We start from the raw sequence: 18,871 nt of genomic DNA, 5'->3' as shown, positions 1-18,871 counted from the left end.
TAACAACCGTGGATTCACTGGGAATAACAGATCCATAGAGCATTCCGCATGACGTTCTAGAAGGGGAGTACTGGGAACACGCACGCCATGTGTGAGCTTCTATTGGATGGTATCTTTAGAGCTGTGGCCTCAATTCCAGCTGTTGCCTGTAGGAATGAGAAGACCGTGGGCATGTGTGTTGATGATACCGACCATGCTGCTACGGCGGTGAGCGCCCTACTGCTCTGACACATCGTCTCATTGTGTGTGAGTTAATGTGAGGCTCGGTTGGGAGGAGATGTAATAGCAAGCGGTCAGAGCCGACTCTCTTTTGGACTTTGCTGGAACTTCCTCCTGGCACCGCAGCGCAGGAGGACGACGCCAGAATGCTTCTCTCCACTCGTCTTGCTGCACTGGAACGGAGTTTTAGGCAGAAAGAAGCATTCCCCCTGAGAGCCTCAAGGGTTATTTTTACACTGACTATTGGCAACGACTCGTAACGAGGCAGTGTAATGACTCCGAATAGTTCTGTCAGAAGCACTGTTTTTCGAGAGCTCTACCTAATGGCAAACTCATTCAAATGCGTTGTGGCTTCCCAAATATTTCTCTCCCCAGCCAGACAATAAACAACCAATATCTTTTTTTTTAAATTCCACCTACCTGCTGTGTTGTATTGTACTGCCTGCATTTTATGTGTAGCATTTCATGCTGACCCAGGCTGTTTGGCAATAACAGGCAAAATATTTTCAATATGAAGCTGTCTTAACCTTGAGCAGATTGACAAGGACTGAATGAAGGGGAAAGAAAAACACTTCTCCAGTCCAACAGTTGAGCTGGAAACAAGCTGCAAGCTATCTTTTCTCTAGGGATAAGCAGCCCAAGCCCTGGGGAGCAATTGAGAGAGGACTTGAATGTATGACCTCAGAGATGGAGAGAGAGAGAGAGAGGATGCTCTCTGTGAAATTGTAAACGCTTTTCATTCCCCAGTTTCATTCGCTTTTCATTCGGCAATTAGAATGCAAGCTCTGTGAGTGTGTGTGTGTGTGTGAGTGTGTGTGTGTACTTCATGAGGTGGGGAGTTTGTTTGTATGTTGGGGGGGGGGGGGGGGGGGGGGTTCATGGGTTTAGAACTCTGTTTTATGCACAGAGGCCATATAATATTATTATTATTATTATATACATATAACATATTATGGGAGTTACTCTTATAAAGAAACCATATAGAAACAACAGAGAAATAACCCATTCTGGCCAATGAGTACCACTGACATGGGCTCCTCGATGATGGGCTGATGATGATGCAATTGAATGGACAATCTTCGTAAGGCCAAAGCGTGTCAGGTCCACTTGGTCATAGTTTGGTGAAAAACATAATAGTGCCGTCAGCCTGCTTCTGATGTCCTTTAAGTGCTGGTGCAGAAGACTATGAAAATGTTCATCATTTGCGTAAACCCTGCAATGGACTTCAATTAAACAGAGTGAGATGAAGTGACGCTCCTGTGGCTTTTCCAGTCTGATCTAAAAGCCCTCGGCTCCCAATTGTTGACAGGAACGCAACACAAGTGATCTACGCCATTTTGGTGGCTTTCCACTGTGGTGAAGCAGACTGCGTCTAGCCTTGGTGGAATGTCCCCTTTGGGACACGCACGCACGCATGCACGCACACACACACAGACATACACGCATGTCAATACACACACAAAGTGATTCCCACCAAACAAAACCACCCCTAGCCCTCTTGACCCGTCGTTCCCCGCCTGACCCACTGTCACCTCAATAGGGAGCATTTTCCGACCCAGACCTTTTCAGTGAGCGCTGCCAGCTATGCCACCACCACAGCCACCGTCTCATGTCCATTAAAAAAAGGACTCGTCCAGGCAACACTATGGAGCTTTGAATGGCCCCATCTTTTGTTGCATATGGCACAGGGTGTCCCAGCATTCCATTGGGAAATGCATCGCAGTGTGTAGAATCACCTGCGGGTTGCTCTGCCGACGGCTCATCAGGCCTTATACGGTATATGGTCTCTTTTCTTGTGGCCCTGGCAAAAGGAACAACGGACCCTGGTTTCTGAATGACACCCAGCTGCATGAGGAGAGAGGAGAGAGACGTGTGGTTTATTTATAGTGGCCCACGCTTTGGGTAAATGGGGCTTTCATCGGAGTTCCCAGGCTTTCTTTTTGAAAGGCTGCTGCTGTGAGGTCACATCCTACTATGTGCACATGCTGTCTGTTTTTGATGTATGTGTTTGTTTCTTTTGTGTGTGTGTGTGTGTGTACTGTATGTGTGTGTTTTTAGTAGGAATGTTCAGTATGTCTGTGAGTAAGGAAAAGGGAAAAAAAGCTAAAGACAGATAAAAGTTTATAATCCGTCAAAATCCATGTAGCACGCAACTGTGACTTCGGTCAAGTCACAGAGAGAGAGAGGGAGAGAGGGAGAGGGAGAGGGAAATGAGTGACAAAGCTCTATAGAAAAATCTCTTAATACTACTTCAGTATCCTTACTGCACGCAAATACAGTATATCAAAAGCTTTTGCATGCTCTGTCCCGGTCCCTCTCTTTTATTCCATCTCTCTCTCTCCCTCCCTCTCTCTCTCCCTCCCTCCCTCCCTCCCTCCCTCTCTCTCTATCTCTCTAGCAGGTTGTGTCGTGTCAGCTGCATGTTTGAGCGCACCCCTCCCTCCCTCTCTCTCTCCCTCCCCTCCCTCTCTCTCTCTCTATCTCTCTAGCAGGTTGTGTCGTGTCAGCTGCATGTTTGAGCGCACCCCCTCCCTCCCTCCCTCCCTCCCCCCCCTCTCACTCTGCCCTTTCTATTTTCTTCACTAAATCATGGCCACATGCTTGTTTTCCCTCAACTCCAGTCCAACTCTCCGAGCCCCTGCCAGTCACTCAGTCACTCAGCACTCACTCAGCACTTCCTGTGGTGGTGTGGTAGGCAGCAGTGGCTCTTACGCCTGCGTGGTCTAATCCAACGTGGCTGATGTGGTGAACGCAGAGCCAGTGACCCCTGTGCCCACCCTCCCTCCCTGGTGGTGGTAGATCAGGCAGACCTCACTGCTACCCCCCCCCCCCCCCCTTAGCTCCTAATTCCTCAGGACTCTGCTCTCCACCCTGCCCTCGCCTCATTAGCTACCTTTCCATCCCACACACACACACACACACACACACACACACACACACACACACACACACACACACACACATTGTGCCAATGCACAGATTTGATTCTTTTAGTTGAACTGGCAAACCGGATTCAAGCACCAACACTGTGTCCAAATATTAAAAACCCTATTCCACTACAAGACAAGAGACACACACACACACACACACACACACACACACACACACACACACACACACACACACACACACACACACACACAGACACACATGCATACACTACACACACAGGCTGTGTCTTAAACCATCTACTTGCACTCTTCAAATACTTACTTTGTGTGTATAGTGCAGATATTGGGACAATACTAACCATCGAAAAGTGGGCACCAAAAGCGCTCAGTGCACACTAGCAGTGTACTGACAGAAGTATGTGGTTTGAGACAGCCACAGATTCACACACAAAGACACATACACACATATCATATCTGCTTCCATCAGATTCCAGCCCCTCCCCAGGCAAGTATCATGGAAGTGAGGGCTGCATCAAATGATTGGACGTCACCTTGTGTTTGTCTCCTCCCTCCTCCTCCTGCTTTCATGTTTGTCAGGTCCTTCCATACTTTTTTTATATAGAAGGACCTGACATCTTTTTCCCTTCCTTCCAAATGCAGTCCTTCTATCATTACCCTCTTCCTCCTCTCATTCTTCCTCTACCTCCGCTTCTTGCTGCTGCCTCTTCTGCTGTTTGTCATTTATTCTCCTCTCTGCTGCCTGTCATAAATGGCCTCCCGTACACACTGCTGGTTGGCTTTGGGGTGCCAATCACCAGTCATGATTCCAGTCTCCTTAATGATTCCTGATGCGTCTCATCTGTCTGTCTGTCTCTCTTGGGAACACTGATGAGAAACCACAAATCCCTCTCTCATTTCTCTGACAGTATCACTAGACAGTTTGTTTCTTTTCCCATCTCTCTGTTCTGTCGCTCTCTCTCCCTCTCTCACATACTGTACACTCACTTTGTTTTTCAATTCACTTCACTCCAAAGAAGCTTCATTGGCGTAACCATATCATTGCGCAGAAGGGTTGCGAAATCGTGTGAAATGGGTATAAAATGTGTGGGGGGAAAAGAAGCCATAACATTAACATCTCTCTCTCTCTCTCTCTCGGTCTCTCTCTCTCTCTCTCTCTCTCTCGCTCTCGCTCTCGGTCTTTCTCTCTCTCTCTCTCTCTCTCTCTCTCTCTGTCTCTCTCTCTCCTCAGTCGTCTGCGTCCGGCAGTCTGTCCCCACGGCGTTCGCTCTACCGCACGCTGTCGGACGAGAGCGTGTGCAGCAGCAACAGGAAGGGCTCATCCTACTCCAGCTCGCGCAGCTCCATGCTGGACCAGGCGATGCCCAGCGACATCCTCTTCAGCTCCACGCCAGCCTACCACAGCACGCTGCCCCCCAGGATGGGCATCTGCCAGCCCAGCTCCAACCTCAGGAGTGAGTCCCCTTCCCTGCACCACCAAACACAGGCCAATACAAATTAAGCTAACACTGGTGAATGTAGACCAGGCTATTACAATTTTTAACACTGGTGGGTGTAGACCAGGCTGATCCAAGTTTAACACCGGTGGCTATAGACCAGGCTGATCCAAGTTTAACACTGGTGGCTATTGACCAGGCAGATACAAGTTTAACACTGGCGGCTATAGACCAGGCAGATACAAGTTTAACACTGATGGCTATAGACCAGGCAGATACAGGTTTAACACGGGTGGCTGTAGAATTCACAGAATCTACAGTTATTGACTGGTGTAGCAGTTGAGCTTATATCGTAGTGGGAAGAATGTATTTTTAGAGAGTCAAGGGATATAGTCGGGTTGGGGTTGTCTAATGAGACCCACATAACCAGACTAGAGTCTTCCTATACTGGCATATTGAATTCAGCTTCTTGACCGATCTTGTTAAGTGATTGATGGTCAGTTAATTGACTTGTCAAATCACCATTTTACTGTATGTGTCAGTAGCTAGTGAAGATTGAAGTCCTGGGGGCCCTCTTGAGATTGATCTGGGCTAAAGGAATGTACAATTTGCTTTGTGTTATATGAAATTGCATCACACACATGTATTTGGGTGTTTCCACACTGCCGCGTCTATATGCAAAATGGTGTTTTATAGCTTGTCATGTGCATTTGATGTGCAGTAACATACATGTTGAGATGTGGATGTGAAGTCAGTGAAACATGGGGGAACACAAAGTGCACGTGTTCCTGTATGAGAAATGGTGTGTTTTCCACGTCTTTAACAGACTCCAGCAGTATATTTGCTGTGCATTAACACACATGTTGAGACGTGGATGAGAAGTCAGTGGAACACGGGGAGGTGTGCCGTTCACGGTGTGGTGGTGTTCTATTTCCGGCTTTGATTAGTGTGTCACCCCGCCACACCTACAGTAGCACGCGCCAGCAATCTTCACCGGAGAGGGAAGTGCCGACACATGCTCGCGTCGCGTCACTGATGACCGTGGCGGTACGCGTCGAAGCAGGCCTCGCTCGGCTGCGTTGTTAATTAAAAGCTGCGGAGGAAACAGTTTGTCGCCTGCCACGGAGCACGCTCGGCGCGTGTGAAGCAGACACCTGTCACAGTTGAGCCGCCTCACTGGTGGAGCGGAGTGAATATGGATGAGCTGAAGGAACCAAGCAGGCTTGGTGACCTGCATTGCCATACTGACTTGTAATGATCCACCGACTTTGATCGGCCTATTGATTCAGACAGTGTAAGACCCGTGCAATTTGTCGTTTGTCAAAACGACAGCCTTACATTTGACACATGATGTAATACTACAGTTTTTTGTCAGACCAGGTGGATCACATATCACATCAAAGTATCACACCATAATTGATCATTTAGCCAAACACTTCAGTTTAGAAATCACCATAATGAATTATGTCATGATTTAACATTCTTTGCAGTTTTTTAGAGCTGAATTTGGAATAGGTGCTGTGTGGTACAGTACTTTGGGAAGATGCACCACTCTCCTCTCCACCTCTCTCCCTCCCTCTCTCTCTTTCTCTCATTCCTTTTCCTGTGTATGTCCTTGTGTCTCCAATGTCTGACTGTCCTCCCGAGTTGTTTGCTGTGCATGTGAGCTGTGCAAAAGAGAGGAGATTGATTGTGAAAGGCCCTCCATCCTCCACTCCCACCGTAGCCATCATCCCCTGATGGAGGCCTGATTGCTGCTGACAGCTTGTTCAGTAGCTGTTTTCGCTCCCCCTCTATCCCCTCCTTGTCTCCTTTCCTGGCTTTTTACCCTCGTCTGGCCACAGAATACCTGGGCAATTTGGGCATGTACAGGGCTCCGAGGAGTAGGAGGCGGGCTGGCGGGGGACAAAAGCTTCACCTGAAATGTCAATCCGAGCTCACCAGGCGCTCACTTAAAAGGCTCTTAAGATGTCCGTCTATTCAGCAAGAGAGCGGAGAGGTAGGGAGGTAGAGACGGGGAAAGGCAGGCAGTGATGACGATAAACAAGAAAGCTACTTTGATTTCAAGCTGTTGTGTTGTTTGGACTCCTATCGCAAACACACACATACGCAGACTTACTCACTCACTCTTACACACACACACACACACACACACACACACACACACACATGCACAAAACATGCAGAGATAAACAACAATTACATGTTCAGATGCTAGGACGGGCTTCATCATACTGGCCATTCTCTGAGGCTGTTAGCTGGCCAAGCATAGATGTGTGAGGCCAACTCTGAGCGCAGCGTCAGTCAGCTGATGACGCAAGCGGGAAGTGGACTTCTGCATCACGGCTTGGTGCAGTTACACGCTTGATACAAATTTCGTCATCAGTACAGTCTCCATGGACTGCCCACGCATGACCAAACGTTTTGTGTCGGTACAAAGTACTGGAGACCCACAGATAAAGTGGGAGTTTCATTTATTTCATGCTTCAGTGAATCAAGGCTGATTAGACAACCAGCATTGGTATCACTAATTAGATAGAGTATAGTTATAAAGGGGCAGAAAAACATCTTTAAAAAATAAATCTTTGCAGTAGATTCACATGACCTAGAAATATTGTTTCAGACGCCGTCATTGAGTGATCTAGCATGTGCACTGACTGAGAGGTGTCTACAACAGTAAAATTAGTATGCTACGTATATATCCACTTTGCGTGAACGCAGAAGTTTACGCCTATAGGCCTGAGTGAGCTGACAGGACCCTAAGCACTGTTGCTGCTTCAGAGCTAGAGCCATCAGACTTAAAGCACTTACACACACACACACACACACACACACACACACACACACACTTATATTACCGTATGCCCCACGGGACAGGAGAGGGTTTTTAAATTGACTCGTGCATCATTTTGTAATTTATTGAAGCGCCACAGTGATTTCTCCTGGGTGTTGTGGGTAACTGAACTGTCAAGAATACCGTGTACACTTAATTCTGATTAGCTTTACCCTCTCACAGCATCACGTCCCTTTATAAAATAAGGGCCGAAATTCAACATCGTCATTGGTATTAGAGGCATGCCACACTATTTTCTAAAGCCATCATCCCTGAAGCAGAGCCACCATAGCAGAGCTATGAACTATAAATAAGAGTATCCAGCGTGAGTCTGCTCCATCAGGCTGACCAAAGTCTGACCTGTCTGTCCCCGCAGATGAGTTCTGGTTCTCCGACGGCTCCCTCGCCGACCGCGCCAAATTCACAGACCCGGGGCTCATGCCCCTGCCAGATGTGGCCTCCGACCTGGACTGGTCGCACCTGGTTGATGCAGCACGAGCCTTCGAAGGTACGTGGAAACAACCCCCACCCTCTTTCCCATTTTGGCCCACCCCACATGCCACTGCGCTTGTGGGTTGGTGTGTGCGAAAGACTGCGCGTCCTGTTCTACCATGTACGCTGCAAGAAGGGGGAAAAAAGATAACTAAAAACGACACACAAGGCTTTGGGGTTTTTGAAAGGATAAGTGTCCATTTTTGGAGAGCTGGGATACTCAGCCAATTTTGGCACCATAAACCCAGCAAGACGCCACTCAGGAAGAGAGCGCTAACCACCGCTGTCTGCAATTAAGCACTCAGCCGCCAGTTGTGGGTAATTGCCGGCCCTCCAGCGCCTCTGGCTATTAGCATGTAAAAGCTTGGAGTGTGTGTGTGTGTGTGTGTGTGTGTGTGTGTGTGTGTGTGTGTGACAGAGAGAGAGAGTGTCATGGAGACAGTTCCAGTTATGAAATTGTGAAAATGTCCATTATCACTTTTCAGTTTTATTACGTACTATATCCATTTGACCTTTCAGTTGCACATCTCTGTTTTTGGCTTTTTTAGATGTTGCTTCTTTTGGCTTGACACTCCCATTGATGGAATATGGTTGAATATTGTTAATGTCCATGTTACATTGTCTGGTAGAGGTTTTTGGGGCCATAGTTTGCTTTCAAGAAGGCACGCATTTATATAACTTTAGTATTCGTCTCAAAGTCAGTGTTTTAAAGTTTATAGGGCCCAACGCATTCCAACTTTATGTAACGTATGCAGATCCTAATTTAGTGTGGCAGGGGTATTTGCTCAAAGTTCAGCAAAAACAAGTACCATTTTCCCAGGACATACCTAACAGGCCCAGTGTTTTAACAGTTAGCACATAAAAGCAAGCATCCATCTCTGAGAGCAATTCCAATCTCACATTAAAGGCTCTAGATGATTCAGATGAGTAGTAATGGCTTTTGAACAGCACACTGACGCTAAACAGAATGAAACATGCAGTGGTTTTCTCCCACTGTTAAAATGCCCTCCATACGCCACACCTTACTGTTTTAAATCCCATAGCCACCCATGTGTGAGCAGTACTAAAAGAGCAGATGATTCTATAGTGGATTCAGAGAGAGAGAGAGAGAGGTTGGAGGACTGTGAGAGAGATGGGAAAGGGAAAAAGAGAGTGACAGCAGGCATTGGGAGGAGTGTCTCGTGCATACTGTATCTGTCATGTTAGCACTAATCTACGATTAGCCACTGCAAACTGGCCTGCTTTTAGACCATTAAAAGATACTGACATAGTGGTCTAAGAGCTTTTTCTCTCACGCCTTAAATCTCCCATCTAGCTCACTCAACGTCTGTCTTATTTCTCTCTCATTCTTATCTATCTCTCTCTCTCTCTCTCTCTCTCTCTCTCTCTCTCTCTCTCTCTCTCTCTCTCTCTCTCTCTCTCGTGTATCGGTTGCTGTATGACATCTTGGAAAACACAGAGAATGCTGTACAGTATGCACATAAAACACACCCATTAACCCTTCATTCCACAAATCTTTTAATGGCTCCACACTAGAAAGCTTTGAAACCTTACTCTCTCTCGCTCTTTCTCGCACAACTCACACACTCATACACACACTGATAACAATGTTGTTATAAAGGTGCAGTTGTGTTTCTGTAGCTGCAAAAGCGGTGCAACTTCCCATGCAAAATTGAGGCCTTTTTGAGGGCACCAGCTATACAGAGGCGAAGACCTACAGGCAAGTCATTTAGATGTTCACTCCTGGATGCATGGTGCTCTGTAGTTCAGCTGTCTGACAAAGGCCACCTCGAGGTCACTGATTCACCAGCCCAGACGCTTCTAAGAGGGATTCTACATTGTTTGTTTATTTTTGCTTGCTTGCTTGTTTGCTGGTTTATTTGTCAGCTGGTGTAGGTGTCTAGAAACATGTGGCCTGGATGAACACAAGCTGTATTTGCACAAGCAGCACAAGCACAAGAGTGTAGCAAGACATGCAAACACAGACACACACACACACACACACACACACACACACACACATATGACCTGAGACCGTTAAGTTAGCAAAAGTGTGAGAGGCACAGGCCTTCATGAATAATACATGCTTGCCTAAATCTCTTTCTGTGTTGCCCTGGTTCCTGCCCACGGGCTGTCTTTTAACACTGCTCAGAAATCAGAGGGCCGGATGCCACACAGCCTAATTGGCTGCGGGGCGACCGCCTCTCACGGCAACCACATTGCCATGCCAGCAGCTCAGGCACTGATGAGTTCAGTGCTGAGGCCTCATCACAAGCATAACCCCCCCCCCCCCCACACACACCCCTCCATCGCCACACACTGACTGCTGTGTGTGTGTGTGTGTGTGAGGGTGTTGTGTTGTGTGTGTGCCTGAGAAGCTCCGTGGTGTTTATAAATATTTGGACTGTATTGCCTTTTGACTGGGTCGGGATTGTTGAGCATTTGCTTAGCCAAGCAGACGCAGTTGCCCGGTCACTCTCGTGGAAGAAATCGCAAAGAAATGGCGCTGCACATGAACGCAGCTCCGAGAAAGGAGAGTGGGCAAGGGACAGAGACAGAGAGGGATGTTGCTAAGGGGGGAGATTGGCTACTACAGCCTCTCAACTGCTTGCATGTGTGGGCCGCCCACCACCTCCCAGGATGCCTTTTGGCTGTGCAGAGTAGCAGAAAATAAAAGGGGGGGGGGTGTATATTAAATTCATATCAGTAGTTGAAGTTCTGACTTCTTCCAGAACCGATTATGACTTGTTTATTCTCTTTTGTCAGGCAATGTGTTTTCGTTTATGATCCATTTGTGCTTGATCAGATATGGCATGTTTCTAGATGACTGACTTTGTATGTGTAATGCTTTTTTGTCCTTTCATTCATCGTGGCTTTGTAAACTTATATATATCATGATGCCAACTTTAACTAATATTGTATTTGGTTGTTTTATGCAAAAGGAACACAGCAGTTCAACATTCACCCAATAACTCAACTGTCACAACTGTCAGGCTTAGAACAAATAAAAGTCACAAAGTTCCATCAAACTGAAATTCACTCTGGAGGAAAGCTGAAATAATGATGCTACAATGCTTCTCCAAAACAGAAACACATTTTAGTGAGTCATACTAGACATCAACCTGCAGTCTACACACTGTACCTCGACCACTTTACAGCTCTGAAGTTGGATTGAGAAACCTAGAACAACTCAGCATTACTGTCAAACTCCCCCAAAAAGAGCTTTGTCGCTGGTAAGCTGGGGCTTAGTGTAACGTTGTATTAAAAAAGCCTTACAGTCAAAATCCCTCAATCGTGTGGCAATCAAGGCATTTTTCTCCTCAGCCACTAGCTCAGAGGTAGATCTGCCTTTTCTGTTTCTGAGTAGATTTGGAGATTTCTTGTTTAGAAAATCCTTTTGAGCGTAAATGAAATGGGAGATTTGCCTTAGTCTTTCACTCTATACAAGGGCAGCCGTCATATCGGCATGGGCAGAGAAGGGGGGGGTGGGTTCTAATGGTTTTTCTCATCAGTGGCATATTGCCAGCAGCAGGCTTTCCTGCAGAGCCCTTTCCTGATCTCTGATATTTATCGAAAGAAAAGGCGGTACATCACACACCTCTCCCACTCGTCCTACTGTTCACTATTACCATGCGGAGGTATTTCACGTGTTTCATCATATTGCGGTCGTATTTCGCCGAGCGACTTTTCTGACATGAAGCCAGAGGAAGGAGACAGGAATCAAGCCAGGAGGCTGTCAGTTGCCAAACGCCTGCTGCTGTAGCACCAGAGGCTCTGCAGGCTCCCCATCCCCAATATCTCATTTAAACCTTGTGTGATAGGACAAGGTACTGAGACAGATGAGAACAAGCTGACATTTGGGGATTGAGGGACTTTGGGTTTGGGTTAGTAAAACTAAAAAGGAACTCTGAAACACACAAATATAGGTGTGTGTGTGTGCGTGCGTGTGCGTGCGTGTGTGTTCATCGTGCTTTCATTAATAATATTGCAGCCAAACATGAATGCTCTTTGCTAGTCTCATAATGAGAGCTTTGATGATGCTTTGGTCATGCACATGTTGTGGGGTGTCTACTATGTGTGTGGGAAGGTGTTTTTTTGTTGATGTGACCTGGTTGGTTGACCCCTGCAGACCAGCGTGTGGCGTCCTTCTGCACCATGACGGACATGCAGCGGGCCGAGGCTTTGCAGATCTCTCAGGAGTTGACCAGGAGGGTGGCCGCCGCTGAGGGAGCAGCACTGCAAGCAGGGTAAGGACCCACGCCGCTCACCCCCACCCCCATACAGTATAGCTCACTCCCACCCCCATCTCTATAGCTCACACCCACCCCCATCCAGTATAGCTCACCCCCACCCCCATACAGTATAGCTCACACCCACCCCCATCCAGTATAGCTCACACCCACCCCCATCCAGTATAGCTCACCCCCACCCCCACCCCCATACAGTATAGCTCACCCCCACCCCCACCCCCATACAGTATAGCTCACACCCACCCCCATCCAGTATAGCTCACACCCACCCCCATCCAGTATAGCTCACCCCCACCCCCATACAGTATAGCTCACACCCACCCCCATCCAGTATAGCTCACTCCCACCCCCATACAGTATAGCTCACACCCACCCCCATCTCTATACACATCCAGTATAGCTCACCCCCACCCCCATACAGTATAGCTCACACCCACCCCCAGTATAGCTCACACCCACCCCCATCTCTATACACATCCAGTATAGCTCACTCCCACCCCCATACAGTATAGCTCACACCCACCCCATCTCTATAGCTCACACCCACCCCCATCATTATATACATAGAGTATAGCTCACACCCACCCCATCTCTATACACGTACAGTATAGCTCACACCCACCCCATCTCTATACACGTACAGTATAGCTCACACCCACCCCATCTCTATAGCTCACACCCACTCCATCTCTATACACGTACAGTATAGCTCACACCCACTCCATCTCTATACACGTACAGTATAGCTCACACCCACCCCATCTCTATACACGTACAGTATAGCTCACACCCACCCCATCTCTATACACGTACAGTATAGCTCTATACAGTATAGTCTTTTCTCTTCCTCCCTCTCTCTCTGTCTTCATCTCTTGCAGTGTCTCTTCATCTCTGTGTCTCTCTCACGCTCGGTCTACAAATCTTGTGAGCTCTCTTTCTACAATGCCATGATGGGCAAGAGCCATCGTCTGTTGGGATTTATATGCATGCCCCCACGCCTGACACTTAGTTCACTGTGTAATAGAGACATAGTGTCAGTTTGCTCTCTCTCTCTCTCTCTCTCTCTCTCTCTCTCTCTCTCTCTCTCTCTCTCTCTCTCTCCTCCCTCCCTCTAACCTTTCATTTTCTGTCTTCAGGGAAACCTCTCCTGCCACTCTGACAGGCAAAGTCAACCAGCTGGAGGTGATTCTGAGGCAGCTGCAGTACGACCTGAGAAAGGTAGCATTTTCAACAAACACACACACACACACATACATACGCGCACACACACACATACGCGCACACATACGCACGCACACACACTGATCGACCCATGTTCCCTCTCCCCATAGCGTATTTGTTTTACACCTGTCCCTGCATCCCATGTCCCTGCCACGGTCACTTAGTTCCCAGTCTGTCACGCACAGGTGGACGATGGTTTTGTGTGCTGAGTGAATTTTAGGAAGGGCTGCACAATGGCACGCCGCCATTGTGAGGAAAGGGTACAAACAGGAAGGCATGGCTGTAACAATGCTCAGAGGCTTACTCACCATAATGGCCGGCCCAGTATGACGCACTAAGGCCATATTGTACATGTTAGATTTTCAGCTTCCCATTTTATCTCCATTATTCGATGCTTGGCTTGAGTACAAACAAAAAGGCAAATAATGAACAGGAAAAAAGCAAATCCTTACACCTGTCACTTAATGATTTTGCATATGATAATACTGTATACTCATGTAATGTATCTTCATATTCATGTTCATGTTCTTCAAATATATTGGTAAGACTTTTTTAAAGGATATTTATGTCAATATATTTATCCTGTCCAATATATTTATTAAGAATTTCCTTTTCGCTTTTCAAGTTATTGATAACTACATCATTATGTATTCTTGGTATTTTTATTTTTGGTATTTTTATTAACATACACTCTATCTGTCTTTCAAATAGCCTGTTATATGGAAATATACATGTTACCCATTTCTAATCAAAATGTATTATATGGCTCTTCACAATGCAAGTAGAAAGCTCTATTGACTTTCCCAAAGTTCTACGGGTCCTTATTTTCGTCGAAGGACTTCTGAAATAATGACCGCTGTCAATGGCATCTTCATTCGACAGTGAAAGCAGACTGTTGATCAGATGTGTTCTAAAGAATGTTTGATTCAAGTTCAGCATGTGTTGCGAACTATTTGTTTCTCAGCAAAAGCCACGACGAAACAGTAACAATAAATGTATTGTTACATTTGTACAAATGTACATATCATTTATTTTTTTAGTTTTGGCAGGATAATGCGGGATAATGTATAGAACTATGTAAAGATCTATCTATCTATCTATCTATCTATTGTATGCATCCATCTATCTATCTATCTATCTATCTTATTCATCTATCTATCTATTGTATGCATCCATCTATCTATCTATCTATCTATCTATCTATTGTATGCATCCATCTATCTATCTATCTATCTATCTATCTATCTTATTCATCTATCTATCTATTGTATGCATCCATCTATCTATCTATCTATCTATCTATCTATCTTATGCATCCATCTATCTATCTATCTATCTATCTATCTTATGCATCCATCTATCTATCTTATGCATCTATCTATCTATTGTATGCATCCATCTATCTATCTTATGCATCTATCTATCTATTGTATGCATCCTATCTATCTATCTATCTACTGTATGCATCCATCTATCTATCTATCTATCTATCTACTGTATGCATCTATCTATCTATCTATCTATCTACTGTATGCATCTATCTATCTATCTATCTATCTATCTATCTATCTACTGTATGCATCCATCTATCTATCTATCTATCTATCTACTGTATGCATCCATCTATCTATCTATCTATCTATCTATCTATCTACTGTATGCATCCATCTATCTATGTATATATATTTTTCTGCGTATTAGCTGTGTGTGTCTGTGTGTGTGTGCGCGCTCTGATGTGTTCCCGTGGCTCTATGTGTGTCTCCTCAGGAGAAGGAGGACAAAGCCATCCTGCAGGAGGAGGTGCAGCACCTGAGGCAGGACAACATGCGGCTGCAGGAGGAGAGCCAGACAGCTGCCGCCCAGCTGCGGAAGTTCACTGAGTGGTTCTTCAACACCATTGACAAGAAGCCCTGAGCCACAACCCCCCCCCCCACACACACACACACACACACACACACACACACACACACACACACACACACACACATACACCTCTATTCATCCCCTAGGACAGGGAAGAGGAACCTTTAGGGAGAACCGCTGAAGGAACCCTTGAAAGTAGACATCACTTTTATAGAGAAAGAAAAAGGCCTCAAGGCCAAGTCGGGGTCTCACAGGCACTCAGCTACCCCTCTCCCCCAAACACACACACACACACACACACACACACACACACCACCATCATTATACCAGAGGAACTGTCTGCTCAGAGAGATCTTGAGACGTGCTGAGGGAAAACTGCCTGTGTGTGTGTGTGTGCCTTTGTGTGCTCACAAGTTGTGTGTGTGTGTGTATGTGCGTCTGCGTCTGTGTGTGTGTGTGTGTGTGTCTGTGTCTGTGTGTGTGTGTGTGTGTGTCTGTGTGTGTGCCTTTGTGTGCTCACAAGTTGTGTGTGTGTGTGTGTGTATGTGTGTCTGCGTCTGTCTGTGTCTGTGTGTGTGTGTGTGTGTGTGTATGTGTGTCTGCGTCTGTCTGTGTCTGTGTGTGTGTGTGTGTGCGTGTGTGTGTGCGTCTGTGTCTGTGTGTGTGTGTTGTGTATGCCCCTCATGGGACAAATCATTGAGGAAAACCCCATTGCTTGAATTGCCCCTCCAGCCATGGAATGGATGAGGCGGTTCCCCTTCCTCTACCAGCATTGTGAAGCTGGTGTATGAGGGAGCCATGTTTCCTATGGGCACGTGTGCACACACACACATACATACATTCACACATACATACATATATTCACACATACATACATACATACATACCGATGAATACACACCCAGACACACACACACACTCGTGATTTCAGAGCACAGAGAAGGATGGATAAGCAAGCAGATGGAATGTACTGGACACAATGAAGTGGTACTTAGTTTCTGCTGGCTGTGAAAAGAATGATCATACAGAAGAAATCTTCAAAGCACATTGGGAAAGGAATTGAAAAAAATGAATGTAATCCAAGACCTACCTTTGCCGGACATCTCAATCCCAGTTCCCAATGTTATCCTCTTCAAAGTTTTTTTTTTTTTTTTTGAGGTGTCCTCTTCACCCAACCAAACATTGTACAATAGAATCATTGGCAGTTAACATTAATGTTTAAAGAGTAAAAAGGTGCTCTCTCCATAGCCGGTGTTTCATATATATATTTTAAATATATATGAATTATATCTGTGTTGGTTTTTTTGTCAGATAGTTTCTATCCACTGTCGCCATGTCCTAGCAATAAAACGTGGTAGTAGCAGAACTGTATAGCCTAAAGGTTAGCATAAAACAAATGTGAACCTGTCAAGTTTCGCTTGTATTTATTTTACCAAGAGGAGACTGTGCCTAAAAAAGAATAAACAGTGTATGGATTGTTTTCTCATGCTTTTATTTTGTTTTTGTTTTTTTTGGTTATTTGTTTTGTTTTACTGTTGTTTTTTTCAACACTTGCCTTGTCCGTGGCTCGCTGAACTCAATGTGTGTGAGTGTATGCGTGTGTGAGTCTGTGTGAGTGTGTGTTGTCCATCTCTGCAGGAACCGGTCTTATGCAGTCATTTTCACAGCGAACCACCACTCACAATGCCAAAATGTGTCGATCTGTTGTACAGAAACTTTGATGAAGTGTCTTGTATTTAACACCATTATTTAAGCTTATTTAACCTCAAATTGTTTATTTTATTAAAAAAATGTTTTGTTTTTGATTTTCTGCACTAAAAGGAGTAGCTTTGTCTAGGCTGTATTGTGCATAGCGTGCCAGAGCTACATTAAAACATAGATCTATATAAAAGGAGTTGTTCTTTTTTCCATTCCAACATTTGGACGCTGCTAGAATACAGTCTGTTGTTTGTATGCTTTTACAAATGTCTTTCTCTGTAAAATTGTTTCATTTGAGATGGGACGTTGGTTGCTTTTTTAAATAAATGTAGTATGTAAAATACTTGCTGAATAAGAAATGTTTTTTTCTCTCTCTATGTCAGGGTACAGCTAATTGAAGATAGATATCTAAATTCAAAGGGTTGTGATTGGGTCCCTGCTGTGACTAGTTCATTGGTCCATCCCGCCTGAGTCATTGACTGGCTTTGCAATGTTACAGCCATTTACTCAATTTGGTGGGCGCAATGGAAATGTGGTTGCCATGGGTGTTGTTGCCATGGATGCAGCCTATTCAATGTAGTGCCTATGAGAGACCTTTGAAGGAGGGAAGGAAAATGTGTTTGGTTGGATTGGTGCAAACTCTGAGGAGAGACGCATGGTGCCTCCGTAGTCGTCATCTACGTATGGTGTATACACAAATCAAATCAAGAGTCTCTCAAATTTTGCATTTTGTTTCTGTATTGTTCAAGAACTCTCCATTGAAGTGTAGAACAATGTGGTCGAGAAAAGGCCTGATTATTAGCAGCACAATAATGTCCAACTGAAGCATACTCAAATCTGTGCAGCTCAAAATTGGAATGGAACACAGGCAAGAACGCACTTCAAATGCAGACCCAGCATGGTTCATAAAACTCACTTTCTTTGTAACCAACCACCATTATAAAATGATCGTTTAGATCAACATCATACTTGTCTGTGTTTATTTCAGTCGGGAGAACATTCTCCGAGAGAGCTGCTTCCTAGCTTCACCCTTCACCATTCCAGTTTGGCCAAAGCAGGCTGATATGCTTGTGGTGGTCTGCCTTTGGTCAGCGTACAGTAGGAAGTACTGAAAATCGCGTCTCTTACACCATCCATAGATCACTGCGCAGAAAGACAAAACAGCCTCTCGTTGGCAGACGCATGCCATAAATCCGTCTCCGTTTCGAGATTCCTATGACAACATCAGAGGAGGCTAGCGGATTGAAGTGGTGTGCTGGGAAAATGCTGTGGAATTCTTTCAGATGGGAACATGAAGTGAGACATAAAGAAATGAAGGGGAGAAAAATGGCCTGAGGGAGGCCTGGAAAAGCCACCACATTCCCATAATGCTCCAGCTCAGAGAACGATGGTTAAGGCCAAGGATCAAGGGAAATGTTACCAGTTGGCACATGTGCTTGCAAGCTGGGCTAACCAGGAGCGGGTTAAGTTTACTGGTCGGGTTGGGGGTTTCTTTTTAATGGAGTTGTGTGTTTGTGTGTACTGTATGTCTAAAGCTGACTAAGCTGCAAGGAGTCATGCTTTGAGGAGAGCAGATAAAGTTCTGACACACAAAAAGTGGTTAAAATTCCCACCAGAAAACACATGTTGAAGCACATAGGATCACTAAACACTCCCTGTGATGATTTTGGATGAGAAATCTGGGTGATTCACAGTGTCTTTTTTTCTCAAAGTTTTTTTCAAGTGTTTTGTGCAGAGGTTTTACCATGAGTCATCCGTGACATCATCAAGCCAAGCTGCCCAATCACAATCAACCACCTGCTAGCGTTAGTCTGCGTCTTTGCCCAGCTATTCAGACTCCTGTTACCAGATGAAGAGGCCTAACCACCAACCATTTGATGTAGCAGTTAATATTGTTATGAAAAAACAAGCAGATTTCTGAATCTTTCGTGTGTGGTAAATTGGATTCAG

At 45.5% G+C, this 18,871-nt stretch overlaps 1 protein-coding gene across 5 annotated transcripts in view; it reads left to right on the top strand.

Moving 5' to 3' along the window:
• The window catches only part of LOC121685167 (signal-induced proliferation-associated 1-like protein 2), a 105,328-nt gene extending 89,601 nt beyond the window's left edge, over window positions 1–15,727 (top strand). For 4 of the 5 annotated variants that reach the window (XM_042065527.1, XM_042065522.1, XM_042065523.1 and 1 more), the window contains 5 exons: window positions 4,360–4,582; window positions 7,774–7,905; window positions 12,019–12,136; window positions 13,276–13,357; window positions 15,128–15,727. In XM_042065527.1, coding sequence (XP_041921461.1) covers window positions 4,360–4,582; window positions 7,774–7,905; window positions 12,019–12,136; window positions 13,276–13,357; window positions 15,128–15,274 — 702 coding nt within the window. In that variant the 3' untranslated portion in view covers window positions 15,275–15,727. The remainder of the gene's footprint in view (window positions 1–4,359; window positions 4,583–7,773; window positions 7,906–12,018; window positions 12,137–13,275; window positions 13,358–15,127) is intronic. The other variant, XM_042065525.1, reaches the window with a different exon arrangement.
• Window positions 15,728–18,871: the final 3,144 nt, after the last annotated feature.

This window comes from Alosa sapidissima, chromosome 16, assembly GCF_018492685.1.
Source record: "Alosa sapidissima isolate fAloSap1 chromosome 16, fAloSap1.pri, whole genome shotgun sequence".
Lineage (NCBI taxonomy): Eukaryota > Metazoa > Chordata > Actinopteri > Clupeiformes > Clupeidae > Alosa > Alosa sapidissima.
The sequence above is the reverse complement of the archived record's forward strand: the minus strand, read 5'-3'. Positions and strand labels throughout refer to the sequence as shown.